The sequence below is a fragment of the Pristiophorus japonicus genome, chromosome 7 (genome assembly GCF_044704955.1).
Source record: "Pristiophorus japonicus isolate sPriJap1 chromosome 7, sPriJap1.hap1, whole genome shotgun sequence".
NCBI classification, from domain to species: domain Eukaryota; kingdom Metazoa; phylum Chordata; class Chondrichthyes; family Pristiophoridae; genus Pristiophorus; species Pristiophorus japonicus.
Genome location: NC_091983.1, coordinates 95,633,467 through 95,658,605, shown reverse-complemented (window position 1 = coordinate 95,658,605; position 25,139 = coordinate 95,633,467). Strand labels below are relative to the sequence as shown.

General features: G+C 43.5%; 1 protein-coding gene across 5 annotated transcripts in view; it reads right to left on the bottom strand.

The window, feature by feature from the left end:
- mpv17 (mitochondrial inner membrane protein MPV17) overlaps window positions 1-25,139 on the bottom strand; it is a 115,531-nt gene that overhangs the window by 10,587 nt on the left and 79,805 nt on the right. For all 5 annotated transcript variants that reach the window (XM_070885145.1, XM_070885143.1, XM_070885147.1 and 2 more), the window contains one exon: window positions 677-709. In XM_070885145.1, coding sequence (XP_070741246.1) covers window positions 677-709 — 33 coding nt within the window. The remainder of the gene's footprint in view (window positions 1-676; window positions 710-25,139) is intronic.

The following is a 25,139-nucleotide window of genomic DNA, read 5'->3' as shown; positions in this document are numbered from 1 at the left end:
TGATCAGGAAGGCCAATGGTATCTTGGCCTTTATTGCAAAGGGGATGGAGTATAAAAGCAGGGAAGTCTTGCTACAGTATACAAGGTATTGGTGAGGCCACACCTGGAATACTGCATGGAGTTTTGAGTTCCATATTTACGAAAGGATATACTTGCTTTGGAAGCAGTTCAGAGAAAGTTCACTAGGTTGATTCCGGAGATGAGGGTGTTGACTTATGAGGAATGGTTGAGTAGGTTGGGCCTCTACTCATTGGAATTTAGAAGAATGAGTGGTGATCTTATCAAAATGTATAAGATTATGAGGGGGCTTGACAAGGTGGATGCAGAGAGGATGTTTCCACTGATGGGAGAGACTAGAACTAGAGGGCATGATCTTAAAACTGAGATGAGGAGGAATTTCTTCTCTCAGAGGACTGTAAATCTGCGGAATTTGCTGCCTCGAAGAGCTGTGGAAGCTGGGACATTGAATAAATTTAAGACAGAAATACAGTTTCTTGAGCGATAAGGGGCTAAGGGGATAAGGGGTTATGGGGAGCGGGTGGGGAAGTGGAGCTGAGTCCATGATCGGATCAGCCATGATCTTATTGAATGGCGGAGCAGGCTCGAGGGGCCGTATGGCCTACTCCTGTTTCTATTTCTTATATTCTTAATAATATAAATGGATGCTATTACTTACAAAGTAGTTTGATATCAATGTTTTTTTATAATCCTGTAAGAGAGAAAAAAATTAATTTAGTCCAAGTCTTTTGATAAGATTGCAGATTAAATCTTAGTTATAATTCAATTATTAAATTGTGCAAACCTTTGAGTATAGTCACAAAAGGCAAACATATAAATAAAAGTCATTAAATTGTACACTTGAGACATATATGAAATGGAAGCATTTAGTTGAATGTTAATGCTAACTCTTAACAGGGTGCCGTCAGAAAATTCATTAAATCGTACACATGCACACTTGTGTTCTGAAAATCTAGGAGAACGAGCAGTAACAATCGGTCTTTGAACTGCTGTGTCAGCCGTGGGTTAGTGGAAGCATTCACTCCAGAGACTGGAGCACATAATCTAGGCTGACATTTCAGTACTGTCTTGAGGGAGTGTTATACTGTTGGAGGTCTTTTAGATGAGACTTTATTCAAGTGCTGCTGTCCTCAGGTGGATGTAAAAGATTTCACCACACTATTTGAAGAGGAGGACAGTTCTCCTGATGCCTTGGCCCACAATTTTCCCTTAACCAACATCACTACAACAGATTATCTGGCGATTAATATCATTGCTATTTGTAGGACCTTACCATACGCAAATTAGAGAGTGTGTTTGTGAAAGAGAGTGTGTGTATGAGAGAGAAAGTGCGAGCGTGAGTGAGTGTGTAAGAGTGTGCATGAGAAAGTATGTGATAGAATGAGTGTGTGTGTGTGTGTGTGCATGCGAGTGAGTGAGAGCGTGTAGAGTGCAAGACAGAGAGCGCGAGAGAGAAAGTGGGCGCGCGTGCAAGTGTGTTTCTCACACACTTCCTTTCATCTCTTTCCATTATAATTTCCTATATCCACAAAGAATTTATGCAAACTTGTTATGCTGTAATTACACTCTTATTCCCCCACTTCTAACCCTGCTTCACTTGAACAATACTCCTGATGAACAGTCAGCTAGCACATTATTAAAAGTATTTTAGGTGCAGGCATCGGGTTGTCAAGAGATTGAAACTGCCTATGTAAACACTTATTGTAGAAATTTCCAACATAAGCATTTAGCCGTCACCCTGTAGTTGCAGGCTTCTCCCTTCCCATCCCCCACGTTCTTTGGCCTCTGCAGCATCTGACCCTGTTCCTTAGCTCACTCCTCAGCCTCTGGTACCAGGTTACCTACATCTCCCCTCCCTCCTATTTTATCTGTTATGTTCAGCTTTGCCTGTGTATTATTCAACCATTTGCAATTTCTGTGCCCCAATTTCTCGGTCATCTCTTCCACCATTCATGGACTTCTCCTGTTCACCACTGAGCTGTTCACAGCCACTTTTGCCCTGCAATTTCTCAGTCAATCTTCTTTTTTCACCATGTTCAATTCTATTATTTCCATATTCCATTCTCCTCCATCTTCATCATCTTCGCACTACTTAAAAAAAAATTTAAACCCTTTGCCTTTCCCCTTCATTTATGCATTTCCTTCTCCAAATAATTTTTATTCAAATGAAGCTCAGAACACAAAAACATGGGGAACACTGATGCACAAAAAGTGATAAAATACAGACAAAAACAAATTCATCATTCACATGTTCCTTTTCATTTAGGAAACCAGCACAATGACAAACACTTGTTGGCTAGTCAAGAAATATGTTTTGAGTATTGCATGGTCCAGAACTTAAAGAAGGGTAACTTTGAAGGTATGAGGCGTGAATTGGCTAGGATAGATTGGCGAATGATACTTAGGGGGTTGACTGTGGATGGGCAATGGCAGACATTTAGAGACCGCATGGATGAAGTACAACAATTGTACATTCCTGTCTGGCGTAAAAATAAAAAGGGGAAGGTGGCTCAACCGTGGCTATCTAGGGAAATCAGGGATAGTATTAAAGCCAAGGAAGTGGCATACAAATTGGCCAGAAATAGCAGCGAACCTGGGGACTGGGAGAAATTTAGAACTCAGCAGAGGAGGACAAAGGGTTTGATTAGGACAGGGAAAATGGAGTACGAGAAGAAGCTTGCAGGGAACATTAAGGCGGATTGCAAAAGTTTCTATAGGTATGTAAAGAGAAAAAGGTTGGTGAAGACAAACGTAGGTCCCCTGCAGTCAGAATCAGGGGAAGTCATAACGGGGAACAAAGAAATGGCGGATCAATTGAACAAGTACTTTGGTTCGGTATTCACTAAGGAGGATACAAACAACCTTCCGGATATAAAAGGGGTCAGAGGGTCTAGTAAGGAAGAGGAACTGAGGGAAATCTTTATTAGTCGGGAAATTGTGTTGGGGAAATTGATGGGATTGAAGGCCGATAAATCCCCAGGGCCTGATGGCCTGCATCCTAGAGTACTTAAGGAGGTGGCCTTGGAAATAGCGGATGCATTGACAGTCATTTTCCAACATTCCATTGACTCTGGATCAGTTCCTATGGAGTGGAGGGTAGCCAATGTAACCCCACTTTTTAAAAAAGGAGGGAGAGAGAAAACAGGGAATTATAGACCGGTCAGCCTGACCTCAGTAGTGGGTAAAATGATGGAATCAATTATTAAGGATGTCATAGCAGTGCATCTGGAAAATGGTGACATGATAGGTCGAAGTCAGCATGGATTTGTGAAAGGGAAATCATGCTTGACAAATCTTCTGGAATTTTTTGAGGATGTTTCCAGTAAAGTGGACAAAGGAGAACCAGTTGATGTGGTATATTTGGACTTTCAGAAGGCTTTCGACAAGGTCCCACACAAGAGATTAATGTGCAAAGTTAAAGCACATGGGATTGGGGGTAGTGTGCTGACGTGGATTGAGAACTGGTTGTCAGACAGGAAGCAAAGAGTAGGAGTAAACGGGTACTTTTCAGAATGGCAGGCAGTGACTAGTGGAGTGCCGCAAGGTTCTGTGCTGGGGCCCCAGCTGTTTACATTGTACATTAATGATTTAGACGAGGGGATTAAATGCAGTATCTCCAAATTTGCGGATGATACTAAGTTGGGTGGCAGTGTGAGCTGCGAGGAGGATGCTATTAGGCTGCAGAGTGACTTGGATAGGTTAGGTGAGTGGGCAAATGCATGGCAGATGAAGTATAATGTGGATAAATGTGAGGTTATCCACTTTGGTGGTAAAAACAGAGAGACAGACTATTATCTGAATGGTGACAGATTAGGAAAAGGGAAGGTGCAACGAGACCTGGGTGTCATGGTACATCAGTCATTGAAGGTTGGCATGCAGGTACAGCAGGCGGTTAAGAAAGCAAATGGCATGTTGGCCTTCATAGCGAGGGGATTTGAATACAGGGGCAGGGAGGTGTTGCTACAGTTGTACAGGGCCTTGGTGAGGCCACACCTGGAGTATTGTGTACAGTTTTGGTCTCCTAACTTGAGGAAGGACATTCTTGCTATTGAGGGAGTGCAGCGAAGGTTCACCAGACTGATTCCCGGGATGGCGGGACTGACCTATCAAGAAAGATTGGATCAATTGGGCTTGTATTCACTGGAGTTCAGAAGAATGAGAGGGGACCTCATAGAAACGTTTAAAATTCTGACGGGTTTAGACAGGTTAGATGCAGAAAGAATGTTCCCAATGTTGGGGAGGTCCAGAACCAGGGGTCACAGTCTGAGGATAAGGGGTAAGCCATTTAGGACCGAGATGAGGAGAAACTTCTTCACCCAGAGAGTGGTGAACCTGTGGAATTCTCTACCACAGAAAGTAGTTGAGGCCAATTCACTAAATATATTCAAAAGGGAGTTAGATGAAGTCCTTACTACTCGGGGGATCAAGGGTTATGGCGAGAAAGCAGGAAGGGGGTACTGAAGTTTCATGTTCAGCCATGAACTCATTGAATGGCGGTGCAGGCTAGAAGGGCTGAATGGCCTGCTCCTGCACCTATTTTCTATGTTTCTATGTTTCTATGAATCCATACCGTCATCTATAGACAGTCTAACAAACGTCAGTGACTACTGACATGAAAGAAGGGCTCCAATGTAATGCGATATCAGAAGATAGCACAAGCGCTGGGAAGCATGTGGAAGAGGCACTGGACAACAACATTTGCCAAAAACGTAACCAGGAGCTCGCACTGACCAGAACCATAGGATGCGTCAACTAGAACAGTATCAATCAGAAAACGGAAGTATCTCTCCAGTCCGGCACCCTTGGGACCTGACTGGTGCCAGACCAGAGAATTTTCCGAACCACCGGAGGTCAACTGGTGACAACGACCCGGACGTGTTCTGCATATGCGCTTCGCAGAAGCCTACTGCGCAGCGTTTAGTCGTCCAGAAGTCGAGAGAAGCGGCGCAGAGGGAAAGAGGGAAGGAGAGAGAGAGAGAGAGAGAGAGACAGAGAGAGAGAGAGAGAGAGAGAGAGCTGAGCTGTAAGTGGCCGAGCCTCCGGCTGAGCCGCAATGGTGGCGGGGGGAGAGTGGTGACGGTGGCGGATGGGGGAAGAGAGAGAGAGAGAGAGCCTGGGGCCAGGCCCAATTTCGCCACCTCAGTCAGCTACCTGCCCTTCCCATCCCATCTCTTTCCTTGCCCGGCCCGATTACTTCAACGAACAGCATGGGATGCCACCCACACCTGGATTGATGCTGGACCAGGGACATTTCCGGACTAAAGAGTCCAAGACTGGAGAGGTACAACCTGTACTGCTGATGCAGATGTACAAAATGATGATTTTTAAACTGCATGGATTAAAAAAAAATTACCACCATAAACAACCTTTTATTCTTGGTATGTAAAGGTGACAAGTTGTGGACAATGAAAAAAAAAAACAGGGATTTAGTTCACAGTGTTTTTAACGCGTAGAGTGAAGGAAAATCACCTAACCAAAAATAGCAGCAAATCGCATCAATTTCTTAGAAACAGCACCCTAGCTGACTGCTCCAGAGAGTTGATGGTAACATCTTGTTTGTTTGTGGAGCTTAAATAAATCATAGAATCATACAGCACAGAAGGAGGCAATTTATTCCACCATGCCTGTGCCAGCTCTTTGAAAGAGCTATCTAGTTGGTCTCATTCCCCCTGCACTTGCCCAAAGCAACTCTTTCCTCATCATCCAGCATATATACTATTCCCTTTTGAAATGAGAAATGAATTTTGCCACAGATGTATCTACAATACAAAACTTCCCCCTTCCCCAACGTTATCCATTCCAAATTCTTATGTTCACATTTATAATGAAAAGTATCTTGCCATCATCATAGGCAGTCCCTCGAAATCGAGGAAGACTTGCTTCCACTCGAAAAATGAGTTCTTAGGTGAACAGTCCAATACGGGAATTACAGTCTCTGTCACAGGTGGGACAGACAGTCGTTGAAGGAAAGAGTGGGTGGGACTGGTTTGCCACACACTCCTTCTGCTGCCTGAGCTTGGTTTCTGCATGCTCTCGAGGTGCTTAGCACCCTCCCGGATACACTTCCTCCACTTAGGGCGGTCTTTGGCCAGGGACTCCCAGGTGTCGGTAGGGTTGTTGCATTTTATCAAAGAGGCTTTGAGGGTGTACTTGAAACGTTTCCTCTGCCCACCTTGGGCTCTCTTGCCGTGTAGGAGTTCCGAGTAGAGCGCTTGCTTTGGAAGTTGACCTAGTTGAGGACACTAACATTGGTGCGTGTGTCTTCCCAGGGGATTTGCAGGATCTTACGGAAACATCATTGGTGGTATTTCTCCAGCAATTTGAGGTGTCTATTGTATATGGTCCACATCTCTGAGCCATACAGGAGGGCGGGTATCACTACAGCCCTGTAGACCATGAGCTTGGTGGCAGATTTGAGGGCATGATCTTCAATCGCCGAAGGCTGGGCTGGCACACTGGAGGTGGTGTTGAATCTCATCGTCGATGTCTGCCCTTGTTGATCATCATCATCTTAGGCAATCCCTCGAATCGAGGATGACTTGCTTCCACATCAAAAAGTTCATAGGTATTTCAATGAAAGACTTAATATTCCAGGTCCGTTGGAGGATGGAAGATGCCTGTGCGTGGATTTTTTTTAACGTGTGGTGACCGTTGCACACCAGCCACCACACAGGTTTGACAAAGCTAGGTCTTGGTCCAGTGGCAAGGATTAACCAACATGATTGGAGACCAGTTCTGCTGCACAGACCTAGTGCACGCACATATCGCAGTGTGGGCTGGCCCGTGCTGCCCCGGGCCCCTGGCCCCGAACTTACGCCTCTCCTGGGCCCCTATCACGTCCCTCTGCAATGTCTCGCCTCTCTTTCACCCCGATCTCGCTGCTCCTGCTGTACCTGTCCATGCTCCAAACATCGACCTGGATCTTGGTGACGTCCCTCTTCACTGCTGTTGCTCTCCTGCTCCAGCATGTGCTGCTCTCTGGAGTGGTATGCTGCCACACTGCTCCTTCCACTCCCCGGCCTACTACGATGGTGCTCGCAGGCCGGGGGCTGGTCAGCTTGCTGGTCCAGGCCACCACGCTGCTCCTTCTGCTCCCCAGCCTACTCCAGTTGATAATAGGCTCCCGAGGTATGGAAAGTGGTCCACGTTGTCCAGGGCCGCGCTGTGAATCTTGATGACTTGGGGGGTAGTGCTGTGTGGTTGGTGGAGAACCTTTGTCTTACGGATGTTTAGTGTAAGGCCCATACTTTCATATGCCTCAGTGAAGATGTTGACTATGACTTGGAGTTCAGTCTCTGAATGTGCGCAGACGCAAGCGTCGTCCGCGTACTGTAGTTTGATGACAGATTGGGACGGTCTTGGATCTGGCCTTGAGATGACGTTAGTTGAACAGGTTCCCACTGGTTCTGTAGTTTAGTTCCACTCCAGCGGGGATTCTACTTATAAATTCTATTTAATCAGCTGCCTTAAATCTGGTTGTGGTGATGCACTGAATGTTACATGGTACAAAACTACCATTGTTATTGAATGTATCCTCCAGCTCACTATGAACAATGCCATGGAGCATCTGCTAGTATTAAAGAAACAAATTCTTCAGTTTCAGTATTACAACACTGTGTTTTGAGACAGCTTATCTTTTAGCACCAAATTAGCTAACTGACTACCCACGACTGACAACCTGCCATCAAATTGCAGCTTGCTAACCTAAAAGACTTGGAGAAACAAGAATATACAAGACTAGAAAAGACCTTTTCGACCCATCTGGTCAGCTCCAGAATTCAAAAAAAACAGAATACACAATTCACTACTTATATCCTTCAATTGATTTTCTCACCAAATATTTGTCCAGTTCCCTCTTAAAATTGCAGTGTCTCAGTTGATGACATTTACAGGACACTAAAATGAAACACAAAAAGGAGGTAAAATGTAACTAATAGGAAGCCAGGGCTGAACTGCTATTGTTGGTCATAAAATCTTCATAAACACTCTGACTCTAAGGGCCCAAGTTTCCACAGGATAAAAAACGGGCGCCCCTCCGAGCTGGGCGCCCGTTTTTCGCGCCTAAAACGCGCTATTCTCGAGCGCTTTGCAGCTCCTTGTCTGTTTGGCGCGGCGCCCAGGGGGGCAGAGCCTACACTCACGCCGATTTTGTAAGTGGGAGGGGGCGAGTACTATTTAAATTAGTTTTTTTCCTGCCGGCAACGCTGCGCGTGCGCGTTGGAGCGTTCGCGCATGCTCAGTGTGAAAAAAACATTGGCACTCGGCCATTTTTGTAGTTCTTGGTAGCTGTTTAATTTTTGAACCTTTTTTAATAAAAGCACATTGCCATCAGCACTGAGGCTTCTTGCAGCCTTCTCACTGTCTCCTTCCCCTCCCCACCCTCCACGGCAACAAACGGCGGTTTCCTCCCCCTCCCTCCCCTCCGCGGCGGCAACAAACCGCTGTCTCCTTCCCCTCCCTCCCCTCCGCGGCAACAAACCGCTGTCTCCTTCCCCTCCCTCCCCTCCCCGGCAACAAACCGCTGTTTCCTTCCCCTCCCTCCCCTCCACACGGCAACAAACCGCTGTCTCCTTCCCCTCCCTCCCCTCCGCGGCGACAAACAGCGGTTTCCTTCCCCTCCCTCCGTAGCAACGAACGATGGCTGAAGCACTTTCACACAGGTAGGAAGATGGTTTATTTAATCTTTTCTTTGCTTATAAATGTTTATTCAGGTTGGATTTATTTGTATAATATTTGTATAAGTATAAATAAGGATTGATTGTAGAATTTAATGACTTCCCTTCCCTTCCCCCCCCCCCACCTCGTTCTGGACACCTAATTTGTAACCTGCACCTGATTTTTTAATGTGTAGAACAGGTTTTTTCAGTTCCACAAAAATCTTCACTTGCTCCATTCTACTTTAGTTTGGAGTACGTTTTCACTGTGGAAACTTTGAAATCAGGCGTCAGTGGCCGGACACGCCCCCTTTTGAAGAAAAAATTCTGTTCCAAAGTAGAACTGTTCTACCTCACTAGAACTGCAGAAAAAAAAATGTGGAGAATTGCGATTTCTAAGATAGTCCATTCTCCACCAGTTGCTCCTAAAAATCAGGTGCAAATCATGTGGAAACTTGGGCCCAATACATGGCAGCAATCTATATTTACACCATCACCTTGATGGATTTCAGACAATTTATAGAAATGCACAAAATGTATGATCCAAGAGAGGACCAGCAAATTTGCAATTGAAATTTCCAAACATGGTGATAAAACGCAAGAGAATGCAGGAAAATATGTAGACTGGGCTCAGTCTGTTACTTGTGTCCCTAATTGAAATGTATTTTTTTTTGTCTGTGCCGCATTAAAATTATTTTGATTCCAAAACTGGTATGCTAGCCACACCGACACACCAATTTCCCCAGTTAGTACTGAATCGTTACTTCATTTACTGCAAATTCAGAAAAGGAAATGCAAAACAGCAAGACAGTTAAGCAGGCAGGAGGAGGAGGGAGAAATACACGGACACAAAATAAATGAAACAAGAAAAGCAATTCTTTCCTTTTGTTTTAAATGTCTATAACGTGTCCCTTTTTATAGAGGACATGAACCGACTGAGACTTCTTGGAAATGCCGCTATGTTTTTGACATGGCCTTGTTACTGCCAGTTAGCTTTGCAATCATAATTGGTTTGTTCGTTACAGGTCTACGTTAAGACCATTGCTGTATGTATGTGGCAGGGTTGTATAGATGGCAGTGGTGTTACAGCTTTCCCACATGAATATTTACTTGCATTTCCTTTTCTGAGAGGTCTTAAAAGGAGTGGAATTAAACAGAGTAGCTTATTCAGGAATTTGAAAAGAGTAGGAATTTGGAGAAGAGGGGGAAGATTAAGATCAATTAAAAAAAGGTAAGTGATATTTCACTAGCTGCTGGGTTGGACAGTTTGGTCAGTTTGGTCAGTTTTTCTCTCTTTTTGGGCATTGGTTTAAATTAAGAGCTGGGATTATAAACTAAACATTCAAAACTTTCAATCTTAACTAATTGAATACATTAGAGATGGGAGGGCAAGTGGTGTGTTTCTGCTGTTGCATGTGGGAACTGGTGAACATCATTGAGGTTCACGGCGACCACATCTACAGCAAGTATCTGCAGAGGAACTTCGGCTCAGCGTTGATGTGCTGGAATCCGAGCTGCAGACACTATGACACATCAGGGAGGGGAAGAGTTACCTGGACGCTGCAATCCAGGAGCTAGTCACACCAATTGGAGTAATTAATTCAAATTCGATCCGTGGTCAGGGACAGGGCCTTGTTACTGCCAGTTAGCTTTGCAATCATAATTGGTTTGTTCGTTACAGGTCTACGTTAAGACCATTGCTGTATGTATGTGGCAGGGTTGTATAGATGGCAGTGGTGTTACAGCTTTCCCACATGAATATTTACTTGCATTTCCTTTTCTGAGAGGTCTTAAAAGGAGTGGAATTAAACAGAGTAGCTTATTCAGGAATTTGAAAAGAGTAGGAATTTGGAGAAGAGGGGGAAGATTAAGATCAATTAAAAAAAGGTAAGTGACTACGAGTGAGGAAGGTATGGGGACGCAGGATGGAGTGATGGTGGAGCCTCAGCGCTTGCTCGTTCAACAGGTTCGAGGCTCTTATTCCCTGTGTGGATGAGCAGGGACTGCAGGGAGGATGAGCAAACTGATCACAGCACCATGGTACAGGGGCCATTCAAGTGGGGGGAGTAAAAAGAAACGTTGTAGTGTTAGGGGACAGTATCATTAGATACTGTTCTCAGCAGCCGAGAGCATGAGTCCCGAAGGCTGTGTTGTCTGCCTGGTGCCAGGATTAAGGACATCTCCTCAGGGCTGGAGAGGAACTTGGAGTGGGAGGGGGAAGATCTAGTTGTCGTGGTCCACATAGGTACCAATGACATAGATAGGACAAAGAAACAGGTTCTGCTGAGGGAGTATGAGCAGCTAGGGGCCAAATTAAAAAGCAGAACCACAAAAGTAATAATCACTGGATTACTACCTGAGCCACCAGCAGATTTGCAGAGGGTAAATATGATCAGAGAGGTAAACATGTGGCTCAAAGACTGGTGTGGGAGAAATGGGTTTTGGTTCGTGGGACACTGGCACCAGTACTGGGGTAAGAGGGAGCTGTTCCGTTGTGAAGGAGTCCACTTAGACCGTGCTGGGACTAGGGTCCTGGAGAATCGAATAACTAGAGCTGTAGAGAGGGCTTTAAACTAATTATGGGGGGGGGGGGGGGTAGAGGGAGGGTTCAGGTAAGCAGAATTTTAAAGTCTAAGAATAAGGAGAAGGCAATAGAGCAGGGTAGCACTGGGGGAAATGAAAACCAGAGCGTGACAGGAAGGGACAGAATGTATAAACATAAAAGTGTATCAGAAAGTGGGGTCAAAGCAGGAAAAAATGGTTAAAAAAAAACTACATTTAAAAGCTCTTTATCTGAATGCACACAGCATTCATGACAAAATAGATGAGTTAAAGGCACAAATAGATAAAAATGGGTATAATCTGATAGCCATTACAGAGATGTGGTTGCAAGGTGACCAAGGCTGGGAACTAAATATTCAGGGTATTTGACAATTCGGAAGGACAGTCAGAAAGGAAAAGGAGGTGGGGTAGCTCTGTTAATAAAGGATGACCTCAGTGCATTAGTGAGAAATTATATTGGCTCAGAAGATCAAGATGTTGAATCAGTTTGGGAGGAGGTAAGAAATAATAAGGGGAAAAAGTCGCTGGAGGGCGTAGTCTATAGGCCCCCTAACAGTAGCTACACTGTTGGACGGAGTATAAATCAAGAAATAATGGAGGCTTGTAAAAAAGGAACGGCAATAATCATGGGCAATTTTAACTTTCATATTGATTGGACAAAGCAAATTGGCCAGGGTAGCCTTGAGGAAGAGTTCATAAAGTGTATCCGGGATAGTTTCCTTGAACAGTATGTTGCGGAACCAACCAGGGAGCAGGCTAACTTAGATCTGGTACTGTGTAATGAGACACGATTAATAAACGATCTCCTAGTAAAGGATCCTCTAGGAACGAGTGACCATAACATGGTTGAATTTCAAATTCAGTTGGAGGGTGAGAAAGTTGGATCTCAAACCATTGTCCTAAGCTTAAATAAAGGAGACAACAAAGGTATAAAGGCAGAGTTGGCTAAAGTGGACTGGGAAATAGATTAAAGTGTGGGACGGTTGATGAGCAGTGGCAGACATTTGAGAAGGTATTTCATAACTTTCAACAAAAATATATTCCAATGAGAAGGAAAGGTTGTAAGAGAAGGGATAACCATCCGTGGTTTACTAAGGAAATAAAGAATGGTATCAAATTGAAAACAAGGGTATACAATATGGCCAAGACTAGTGGGAGGCCAGAGGATTGGGAAACTTTTAAAAGCCAGCAAAGAACGACTAAAAAAAATGATAAAGAGAGCAAACTAGCAAGAAATATAAAAACAGATAGTAAGAGTTTCTATAGGTACATAAAAAGGAAAAGAGTGGCTAAAATAAATGTTGGTCCCTTGGAGGATGAGACTGTGCAATTAATAATGGGGAACAGGGAAATGGCAGACACGTTGAACAAGTAGTTTGTTTCAGTCTTCAAAACATCCCAATAGTGGATAATCAAGGGGCTATAGGGAGGGAGGAACTTATTACAATCACTATCACTAAAGAAGTAGCACTCAGTAAAATAATGGGACTAAAGGTGGACAAGTCCCCTGGACCTGATGGCTTACATCCAAGGGTCTTAAAAAAAGTGGCTGCAGAGATGGTGGATGCATTGGTTGTAATCTACCAAAATTCCCTGGATCATTGGATATATTCAAGAGGGAGTTAGATGTGGCCCTTGTAGCTAAAGGGATCAAGGGGTATGGAGAGAAAGCAGGAACGGGGTACTGAAGGAATGATCAGCCATGATCTTATTGAATGGTGATGCAGGCTCGAAGGGCCGGATGGCCTACTCCTGCACCTATTTTCTATGTTTCTGGGGAGGTCCCAGTGGATTGGAAAACCGCAAATGTAGCGCATCTATTTAAAAAAGGAGGCAGACAGAAAGCAGGAAACTATAGATCAGTTGGCCTAACATCTGTCATTGGTAAAATGTTGGAGTCCATTATTAAGGAAGCAGTAGCAGGACATTTGGAAAAGCATGATTCGATCAAGCAGTCTCAGCATGGTTTTATGAAAGGGAAAGTATATTTGACAAATTTGCTGGAGTTCTTTGAGGATGTAACGAGCAGGGTGGATAAGGGGGAAACCGGTGGATATGGTGTATTTGGATTTCCAGAAGACATTTGATAAGATACCAAATAAAAGGTTACTGCACAAGATAAAGGTTCACGGGATTGGGAGTAATATATTAGCATGGATAAAGGATTGGCTAACGAACAGAAGAGAGAGTTGGGATAAATGGTTCATTCTCTGGTTGGCAACCAGTAACTAGTGGGGTGCCGCAGGGATCGGTGCTGGGACCCCAACTATTTACAATCTATATTAATGACTTGGATGAAGGGACTGACTATAATGTAGCCAAGTTTGCTGATGATACAAAGATGGGTGGGAGAGGAAACTGTGAGGACGCAAAAAAATCTGTAAAGGAATATAGACAGACTAAATGAGTGGGCAAAAATTTGGCAGATGGAGTATAATGTGGGAACATGTGAGGTTATCCATTTTGGCAGAAAAATAGAAAAGCAAATTATAATTTAAAATGGAGAAAAATTGCAAAGTGCTGCAGTACAGAGGGATATCCTTCTGTATGAAACATGAAAAATTAGAATGCAGGTACAGCAAGTAATCAGGAAGGCAAATGGAATGTTGGCCTTTATTGCAAGGGGGATAGAATATAAAAGTAAGGAAGTCCTGCTCCAACTGTACAGGGTATTGGTGATGTCACACCTGGATTACTGCATGCAGTTTTGGGCTCCGTATTTAAGGATATACTTACATTGGAGGCTGTTCAGAGAAGGTTCACTAGGTTGATTCCGGAGATGAGGGAGTTAACTTATGAAGATAGGTCGAGTAGGTTGGGCCTATACTCATTGGAGTTCAGAAGAATGAGAGGTGATCTTATCGAAACATAAGATAATGAGAGGGCTCGACAAGGTGGATGCAGAGAGGATATTTCCACTCATAGGGGAAACTAAAACTAGGGGGCATAGTCTCAGAATAAGGGGCTGACAAATTAAAACTGAGATGAGGAATTTCTTCTCAGAGGGTTGTAAATCTGTGGAATTCTCTGCCCCAGAGAGCTGTGGAGGCTGGGTCATTGAATATATTTAAGGCGGAGATAGACATATTTTTGAGTGATAAGGGAATAAAGGATTATGGGGAGTGGGCAGGGAAGTGGAGCGGAGTCCATGATCAGATCAGCTATGATTTATTAAATGGCGGAGCAGGCTCAAGGAACCAAATGGCCTACTCCTGCTCCTATTTCTTATAATCTTAATTTTCCCCTCTCCATCTTTCAGATTAGACATTGAACCTCTTCACGTGGATGTAAAAGATTCTATGGCACTTTTTCAAAGAAGAGCAGGGAGTTCTTCTGGTGTCCTGGCCAACCTTCAACCATCAACCAACATCAGCAAAAACAGACTCATCAGCCATTAAAATCCCATTGGTATTTGAGACCATGCTGTGTGCCAATTGACTGCCACATTTCCTACAGTGAATACACTTCAAAACTTTATTCATTCACTGTGAAGCGTTTTGGGACATTGAGGATGTAAAAGGGGCTATGTAAATACAAATCTTTTTCTATTTTTTTCTGATTTTACTTACGTGAACAAAAACAGCTTACGATAATCAGTGGTAACCAGACTGAAAACAAAAACACTGAGCAGTAGACAGATGAAGCTTCTCTCACTGGGTTAAAGTTTTGGCTCCAGCTCTCCTGTACCATATATCAAACAGTGGGAACACACTGCCGTATGATTTTGCATTCATTTATCTCAAAATGAACCAAAATTTTAATAAAAACCTGCAAAGATTCCCTGATAAAGAGTAATGGGTGAACATACTGCCTTGCTGTAGCACAAATCCACACAGACCAGGATATCCCGGGTTTGGCGAGTTAGTTAATCTCAAACCAAGAGACCCTGCTTCCCTGGACTAAAGGGAGAAAAAAACAGCAAGGGTTCCTAACTCCTAATATTATTCAGTGAACATCCCGTTGGAAAGTGCACGAGTGGATATCGAGTGAGGATAGTTCCAGCTTAGCCGTGATATCCTCCACAATCATAAAACCTCCCTCCACTATCTGGGGGTACGGTAGCATAGTGGTTATAAGAACATAAGAAATAGGAGTAGGCCATATGGTCCCTCGAGCCTGCTCCGCCATTCAATAAGATCATGGTTGATCTGATCATGGACTCAGCTCCACTTCCCCACCCGCTCCCCACAACCCTTTGTCACCTTACCGTTTAAGAAACTGTCTATTTCTGTCTTAAATTTATTCAATGTCCCAGCTTCCACACCTCTCTGAGGCAGCGAATTCCACAGATTTACAACCCTCAGAGAAGAAATTCCTCCTCATCTCGATTTTAAATGGGCGGCCAATTATTCTAAGATCATGTCCTCTAGTTCTAGTCCCCCCCATCAGTGGAAACATCCTCCCTGCATCCACCTTGTCGAGCCCCCTCATAATCTTATACGTTTCGATAAGATCACCTCTCATTCTTCTGAATTACAATGAGCAGAGGCCCAACCTACTCAACCTTTCCTCATAAGTCAACCCCCTCATCCCCGGAATCAACCTAGTGAACCTTCTCTGAACTACCTCCAAAGCTTGTATATCCTTCCGTAAATATGGAAACCAAAACTGGACTAGTAATGAAGAGGCCTGTACTAATGTCCAGAGATGCGAGTTCATTCAGTTATTTAACTGACTGAATTTAAATCCCATCAACTGCAGTGGTGGGACTTAAATTCAGTTCATTAAATAAATCTGGAATAAAAAGCTAGTAGTAATGATGACCAGGAAACTACCGGATTGTCGTAAAAACCCATCTGGTTCACTTATGTCCTTTAGGGAAGGAAATCTGCTGTCCTTACCTTGTCTGGCCTATATGCGACTCCAGACCCACAGCAATATGGTTGACTCTTAGCTGCCCTCTGCAGTTCAAGGCGGCGGCTCACCACCACCAAAGGCAATTAGGGATGGGCAATAAATGCTGGCCTTGCCAGCGATGCCCACATCCCATGAAAGAAAACATTTTTTTTTACAAGAAACAAAGTCATGCATCTTGAAATAGCACCAAAAAGGCAGGTACAAAACAGTAACATAAAAATCATGTAATTGCAGAATTGTGTAAAATTCTATAAAAATCTTCAAAAAAACTTCAAAAACTTAATACAAAAAGGCAGAACTTTTGATTGATGTTCAATGTCCTGAATATGTAATGTAGTATATTTCTTCATTGTTATTTTTACACAGGTATAAAAGTATGTGTTAAACTCTTGTACGTGGAGTTTGTCAGATGGAACTATCTTTAACAAACAAGTAGCTTACAAATTCTACTTTTCAATTCTCAGTAGTTTTTTCCTGTGATTTATAGGTTATATATCTAGTAATATCAGTATTTCTCTGATGAGGGTATGGGGAGAATTTTGTCAAACAGAAATTGATGCTTTAGTTTAATGACAGTTATACACAACTAAACTAAACTGTAACTTCTACAACATGAAGAATAACTGTAAAAGAAAAACTAAAAATGTCTCCAGAAGCTAATGTGAACGGGCTTTCAGGATATCTATCCACAGCTGCTTCTAAGAAGATACTGGGAGTTAAATTTGAGTCACAACACAAGCCAAGTTGAAAGTGTGTGATCATAAAAGGCAACTTTTAAGATATGCTTTCTCTAATGTTGCAAGTACAGTCTTCACTGACAACCCCAACAAAATAGTTCTATATCTGTACTGAATGAGTTATGCCCACAGGAACCAAAGTATCAAATTACATTATCAGTTCAAGGATGAAGTCCTTTATAGACTGCCAGATAATCTCCGCGGAGGTTGGGATATTTATCTGCTGCCGATGCTGCCCGTAGACCTTGCAGACTAACTGAGACAATTATTCACCCTTAGTTTGGAATCCAGTGTTTCTCTCTGAAATCGATATTGAAGCTGTCAAATTTCCATCTAAAGTAGTCTGTCCTTTCCTGTAAAAATGAACCAATATAAAAAGCTTTTTCCCCTCTCGCTTCAGAACTGTAATCATTAGGATTGGACCCAAAGGTGATTGAATCCTTGAACTGTTTCAGTAATTAAATACCAAAATCTACTCAAAGACAGCAAAGAGCAACACTGATTTTCCTTGTCAATAAATGTCACAGCATGAACATTAAGCATTGCTCACCATGACTGTCACAATTGCCTGCCAATTTTCCAATTCTGGTATGTCAAAGTAATACTTCGGAGATCTATGGGAAACAAATTCTCTGATGTACACTGTTGTTAATAACAAAACTTGCATGTGATCTGTTAATATTATTACTTTTTCTTTCGCTTCAAAAACTGCATTTGAAACTTGTAGATTTCTGCTAAGAGTAGCCAAAGTTGACAGTGCTTTGAAGAGTCGTTAAATAATTAAACCAAATCAATTATAATATGGACACACTGGAGGGTAATTTTTAAATATGCTGAGGTTGGAAAATTGGGCATAGGAGATCGGCACTTTATTATACACCTCGCCCGATTTCCTTTCCCATTGACTTCAACGTGTCAATGAGCAGGGTGCATCACGGGTGGTGGGTCTGCCAAAGTTGAAAGTGTCCCCCCCCCCCACCCCCCCGGCTGAGATTTCAAAGTAAATGAGGCCAAATAGGCATCCTTATTTTTCTGATTTACTACACATCTCGACTCCCACATACATGGGGGCTCTCCTCTCCCTCTTCCATCCCCCCCCCTCAAAAAAATCCTAATTTTTCTTCAGTATAAAAAAAATGATTAAAAATTGTGGCAATGCAAAGCTTTCAAATCCATGATCTGAGAGAATGTGTTTTCATTAGTGCTAATGGAAAAGTAGCAGGAAATCATGAAGTTACAACAATCCTTTATCACTTCTCAAGCAGCTAACAAGCTATTTAACCATGATAAATATTGAAACGTTCAATAATCTGGCTGTGAAGTACACAACCCGGAGCTCGTCAATTTGCTAGGCAGCAATTCAACATTCAGTAGTAGGACACATGCACAACTAACACGGAGAGGTCCACGAAACACTAAGGGCAAACCACATACAATAGCAAAGCACAACCTTTTTGGGCTTATTTTCTGCACCTATTCTCCCCTCAAGTTGTTGACTCCCTCACTGTGGAATGGTTTGATGAGAGGCAGTCACCTTCAGTGATTCAACAGTGGCCGATCTACTGCTGTAGAAAGCGAGGCATGTGGCAATACTTAATAGACAGGACAGAAGAGGAGAGTGGCTGGCTCCTGAGGTGTACGCTTTGTGTCCTTAAAAGGTCCCTATGGCATAGGTGGCCTTTACTGCCACTGGTACTGCATGGCAGATGGCTGATTGCCCCTGCAGGTCTTTGTGGCATACCTTAATCCCTGGTAAGCCTGAGCCTCTAGATGACCAGTTATAGGGCCTAAATTTCCCCAACCCCTTTTTCTGGTGCACTCACCCGAGGTGCGCCGCTTTTGTCCGCCTCCAAGCGCACCGAAAACCTTCCTCCTGATTCGGACTGCTCCTCAGTCTCTCCTGGGTGGTGGCCAGTGGATTGGGGGCAGAGCCAGGTCCCAGCGCTGAAAATAGTGCCAGCACCTCTGCACATGCACGCTAGAGTGTGCATGCATGTGCAGTAGCTCTTGGCAGCCCGAATCTGTGCGACGCTCTGCAGGCTGTGTGGGAGGGGCCTGAAGCACGCCGCCCTATCCCGGGCTGAGATTTCAAAGTAAATGAGGCCAAATAGGCATCCTCATCGGCAGCCCACTGCGTTCCCTAAGGTAGGACTTCTATTTTTTATTTGTTATATTTTGATTGATTGATTGCTTATTACTTTGGTCTTGGTGCTTTAGGTGCAGGGTTCCTTCTATTTTTTATTTGTTAATTAATTGCTTATTACTTTTTGTGCTTTGTTTAGTGCTTGTTGCTTTAAATGTATTTATGCTTCTTTAATGTTGTTGTGAAGGTGTTTAGTGCTTTGCAAGGTCCCCCACCACACCACCCGCCCCGCTATTTCTGGCTGCCTGCGCTGATTTCTTAATTCACCGCAGGGTTTTTCAGAATGTACACTTACGCTGGCCTAAGTTAGTTTGGAGTAAGTTATAGCTGGCTAAATTTGCTTTAATGGCCAAAACAGATGTAAGTGGTTGGTAATGCCCCCTTTTGAAAAAAAAAACTGAACTAAAAAAAACCTAACTAACTCACTTATACTGGAGCAACTTAAATGGGGAGAATTGCGATTTTTAAGTTACTCCAAAAAGAACTAGCTGCTCAAAAAAACTTGGGGAAACTTGTGCCCTTATCTGCTCTACATCCACAGCCAAGGGTGGTGCCTATTACAAGTCATACACCTCCTATACTCAGGCTGCATCTTCATCTCCACTGCACCAAAGCTCTCAGGCAGGAAATTTTTGTTACTGCTCAGTTCTCTCACCATGTGGCCAATTTAAAATATTCCTCTTTGTTCAGAAACTCCAGGTCTGACCTGGAATAAATTACATGCTACACGAGTTCATCATTAATGGCTCTTTAAAAAAGTTCCAAATTTCCTAAATTATCCTTTTTATTTAGTCATTTTCATGCCTTTTTTTGATGTAAGAAACATTAAGAGCAGCACTAAACAGGGACAAATTGATCCTTGGTGTCTTCTCCCAACATACCATTGTTCTTGATTCATGCATTTTTTGTAACCAAACACAACCAAAACCTGTTATAGAATAGAGCAATTGTTATTACAATTGCGTCTTACTATAACATACTGGGTACGCAATAAGTAAACTGCTTTATTCGACCAAACCTCATGCTGAAATGTTAGACTGATAGGCTTTTAAATAGAAAGGAGCCCAGTAAGAAGAGGGAGTGTGTTATTACAATATCCAACAGGCAACATGAACTGCACCATGCAATATACGTGGAAACCTTAAAATTGAATAACCTTAAAATTGAGACTGGACTATCTGTATACTAATTCAAGTTTTTTGAATGAGTTTTGCTAGGAGTCACCCATAGCTCAGTGATAACACGATCAGGAGTCAGCTCTCCAATACCTATTTAGTTTTAAAGGCCCCAAGTTTCCACACGCGGCGAAAAAGGCGCACCTCAGAGCTGGGCGCCTGTTTTTCGCGCCGAAAAAAAAGTGCGGTATTCGGAGCTCGATGTCTGTTTGGCGCGGCGCACAGGGGGCGGAGCCTACCACTCGCGCTGATTTTGTAAGTAGGAGGGGGCGGGTACAATTGAAATGAGGCTTCTTGGTGCCGGCAACCCTGCGCGTGCGCGCGTTCGCGCACGCGCAGTCTGAAGTAAACATTGGCACTCGGCCATTTTTAAAAGTACTGCAGAAAAAGTGAAGATTTGTTTCTTGGACCCCTGCAAAGGCTTGTATTTTAATTTTCTTGATATTTCTGTGTGTGAGGGAGTGCTTTTAGCAGCACTGCTGAATAAATCACCTGCTGAAATCAGTGAGTTCAGCTTTTCACTGCTAAACTTGCAGAACCGGTGCCTGCAAATTAAGGACTGTGTGTTTGGAGAAATAAAAATGCCAATTCAACTTTGCAATGGATCAACGTCCACCAAGAACAAAGAATTTCTTGCATGAGGAAGCAAACCATTGCATAATATGTGGTGTTGACAATGCAGCACCCATTCTGCAAATTTAAATATAAAGATGTCGATGTGGCTGCCTCTCCCTGTCCAAATGGCCTCAGTCAGTCCCCCTCACAGCTCGAAGGCTGCTGCTGTTCTTTCTTCGGCTCCCGACCAGCCACTGACGCCGCTGCAATCCCATGGCCGAATGGCCTCACGTCCGCTCCGGATTCTTCGGCTGCCTTCGAGCCACTGTCGCCGCCCCATAAGCGTGGCCGAACGGCCTAAAGAATTTTAAATCTGCAGCTGCGTGTGTCCTGTGTTCATTCTTCGGCTCCCGACCAGCCACTGATACCGCTGCAATCCCATGGCCGAATGGCCTCAAGTCCGTCCGGGTGCTGCATCTTCGCGGGGAATGAAGGCCTGCCTCAAGCACCGCAGCTCAGCTCGAAGGCTGCTTGCTGCCTGCCGCTGCTGTCGAGACGAGACACTGACGCCACACCGCTGCCTGAAAGGCCTGCCTGAAGCACTTTCACACAGGTAGGAACATGGTTTATTTAATCTTTTCTTTGCTTATAAATTTTTATTCAGGTTGGATTTATTTGTATAATATTTGTATAAGTATAACTAAGGATTGATTGTAAAATTTAATTACTTCCCTTCCCCACCTGCCCCCCCCTCCCACCTCGTTCCCTACGCCTAATTTGTAACCTGCGCCTGATTTTTTAAAGTGTAGACAAGATTTTTTTCAAGTGTACAAAAATCTTCACTTACTCCATTCTAAGTTAGTTTGGAGTACGTTTTCACTGTGGAAACTTTGAAATCAGGCGTTAGTGGCCGGACACGCCCCCTTTTAAAAAAAAAAAATTCTGTTCCAAAGTGAAACTGTTCTACCTGACTAGAACTGCAGAAAACTAAATGTGGAGAATTCTGATTTCTAAGATACTCCGTTCTACACCAGTTGCTCCTAAAAATCAGGAGCAAATCATGTGGAAACTTGGGGCCAATGTCTTTCCAAACCCAGGCCAAGCAGACAAAAAATGGCTCCAAAAATCCCCAAAAGCCAAAAACTATCCATTGACTTACTTTAACGAGGTGGGTAACCCGTTAAATATCACTGTTTCAGCCTGCTTCCTGAATGTTCGCACTACATTTTTATGGGCGGGTTTAAGTAGTATTGAATCAAATGCTTTAAGCCAGCAAATTCCAAAAAGGGTCCAAATACAAGCGTAGGATCCCTATTTAAATATTTTAATGAGCCCAACACTCAATTCAGGCAGCCGCCGGAGACACCTAATGAGTAGAATGACCAATATGGACCAATGTGGACTTCCTGTGCGTGTCGCCCCACTGTAAAATTTGCCTGTGGAATGCCGATTTAGCGCCCGAAAGCAGGGCATAGCGCTATTAGATTTCTACATCAAAGATATTTGATGCTTGCGCTGAGTTATGTTAGCAGTGAGGGTGCTAGAATCGGTTTCATTATTGATTGACTTGTTAATCAGCGAGTTATGAAGTATGGTCACTTGGGTGAGGCTTCTGGCGTCTGTAGAACCATATGCAGTATGAGCCTGTGTGTTCATTAGATTTTTGGATTATAAGTGAATCAAGGGATATGGGGACAGTGCAGGAAAGTTGAGTTGAGGTAGAAAATCAGCCATGATTTCATTGAATGGTGGAGCAGGCTCGAGGGGCCGAATGGCCTACTCCTGTTATAGAAACATAGAAAATAGGTGCAGGAGTAGGCCATTCGGCCCTTCATAAGAACATAAGAACATAAGAATTAGGAACAGGAGTAGGCCATCTAGCCCCTCGAGCCTGCTCCGCCATTCAATAAGATCATGGCTGATCTGGTCGTGGACTCAGCTCCACTTACCCGCCCTCTCCCCGTAACCCTTATTCCCTTATTACTTAAAAATCTATCTATCTTTGACTTGAAAACATTCAATGAGCCAGCCTCAACTGCTTCCTTGGCAGAGAATTCCACAGATTCACAACCCTCTGGGAGAAGAAATTCCTTCTCAACTCGGTTTTAAATTGGCTCCTCCTGCAGTAACCTTTGAGCCTGCACCGCCATTCAATGAGTTCATGGCTGAACATGCAACTTCAGTACCCCATTCCTGCTTTCTCCTCATACCCCTTGATCCCCCTAGTAGTAAGGACTACATCTAACTCCTTTTTGAATATATTTAGTGAATTGGCCTCAACAACTTTCTGTGGTAGAGAATTCCACAGGTTCACCACTCTCTGGGTGAAGAAGTTTCTCCTCCTCTTGGTCCTAAATGGCTTACCCCTTATCCTTAGACTGTGACCCCTGGTTCTGGACTTCCCCAACATTAATAAGAACAGAAGAACATAAGAATTAGGAACAGGAGTAGGCCATCTAGCCCCTCGAGCCTGTTCCGCCACCCAACAAGATCACGGATGATCTGGCCGTGGACTCAGCTCCACTTACCCGCCCGCTCCCCATAACCCTTAATTCCCTTATTGGATAAAAATCTATCTGTGATTTGAATATATTCAATGAGCTAGCCTCAACTGCTTCCTTGGGCAGAGAATTCCACAGATTCACAACCCTCTGGGAGAAGAAATTCCTTCTCAACTCGGTTTTAAATTGGCTCCCCCGTATTTTGAGGCTGTGCCCCCTAGTTCTAGTCTCCCCAACCAGTGGAAACTACCTCTCTGCCTCTATCTTGTCTATCCCTTTCATTATTTTAAATGTTTCTATAAGATCACCCATCATCCTTCTGAACTCCAACGAGTAAAGACCCAGTCTACTCAATCTATCATCATAAGGTAACCCCTTCATCTCCGGAATCAGCCTAGTGAATCGTCTCTGTACCCCATCCAAAGCTAGTATATCCTTCCTTAAGTAAGGTGATCAAAACTGCACGCAGTACTCCAGGTGCGGCCTCACCAATACCCTGTACAGTTGCAGCAGGACCTCCCTGCTTTTGTACTCCATCCCTCTCGCAATGAAGGCCAACATTCCATTCGCCTTCCTGATTGCCTGCTGCACCTGCAAACTAACTTTTTGGGATTCATGCACAAGGACCCCCAGGTCCCTCTGCACCGCAGCATGTTGTAATTTCTCCCCATTCAAATAATATTCCCTTTTACTGTTTTTTTTCCCCAAGGTGGATGACCTCACATTTTCCGACATTGTATTCCATCTGCCAAACCTTAGCCCATTCGCTTAACCTATTTAAATCTCTTTGCAGCCTCTCTGTGTCCTCTACACAACCCGCTTTCCCACTAATCTTTGTGTCATCTGCAAATTTTGTTACACTACACTCTGTCCCCTCTTCCAGGTCATCTATGTATATTGTAAACAGTTGTGGTCCCAGCACTGATCCCTGTGGCACACCACTAACCACCGATTTCCAACCCGAAAAGGACCTATTAATCCCGACTCTCTGCTTTCTGTTAGCCAGCCAATTCTCGATCCATGCTAATACATTTCCTCTGACTCCGCGTACCTTTATCTTCTGCAGTAACCTTTTGTGTGGCACCTTATTGAATGCCTTTTGAAAATCTAAATACACCACATTCATCAGTACACCTCTATCCACCATGCTCGTTATATCCTCAAAGAATTCCAGTAAATTAGTTACACACGATTTCCCCTTCATGAATCCATGCTGCGTCTGCTTGATTGCACTATTCCTATCTAGATGTCCCGCTATTTCTTCCTTAATGATAGCTTCAAGCATTTTTCCCACTACAGATGTTAAACTAACCGGTCTATAGTTACCTGCCTTTTGTCTGCCCCCTTTTTTAAACAGAGGTGTTACATTAGCTGCTTTCCAATCCGATGGCACCTCCCCAGAGTCCAGAGAATTTTGGTAGATTATAACGAATGCATCTGTTATAACTTTCGCCATCTCTTTTAATACCCTGGGACGCATTTCATCAGGACCAGGGGACTTGTCTACCTTCAGTCCCATTAGCCTGTTCAGCACTACCCCCCTAGTGATAGTGATCATCTCAAGGTCCTCCCTTCCCATATTCCCGTGACCAGCAATTTTTGGCATGGTTTTTGTGTCTTCCACTGTGAAGACCGAAGCAAAATAATTGTTTAAGGTCTCAGCCATTTCCACATTTCCTATTATTAAATCCCCTTTCTCATCTTCTAAGGGACCAACATTTACTTTAGTCACTCTTTTCCGTTTTATATATAAAGCTTTTACTATCTGTTTTTATGTTTTGCGCAAGTTCCTAATTCTTATGTTCAGAACCGGAGGGGAGGAAAGTGAATAATATTTCAAAGGGATTAAAAAAAAGAGTTACCTGTACGACCATGACATACCACTTCTTACAAATGCATGAATGGAACATATGTACATACTGGGAATAATCATTTTA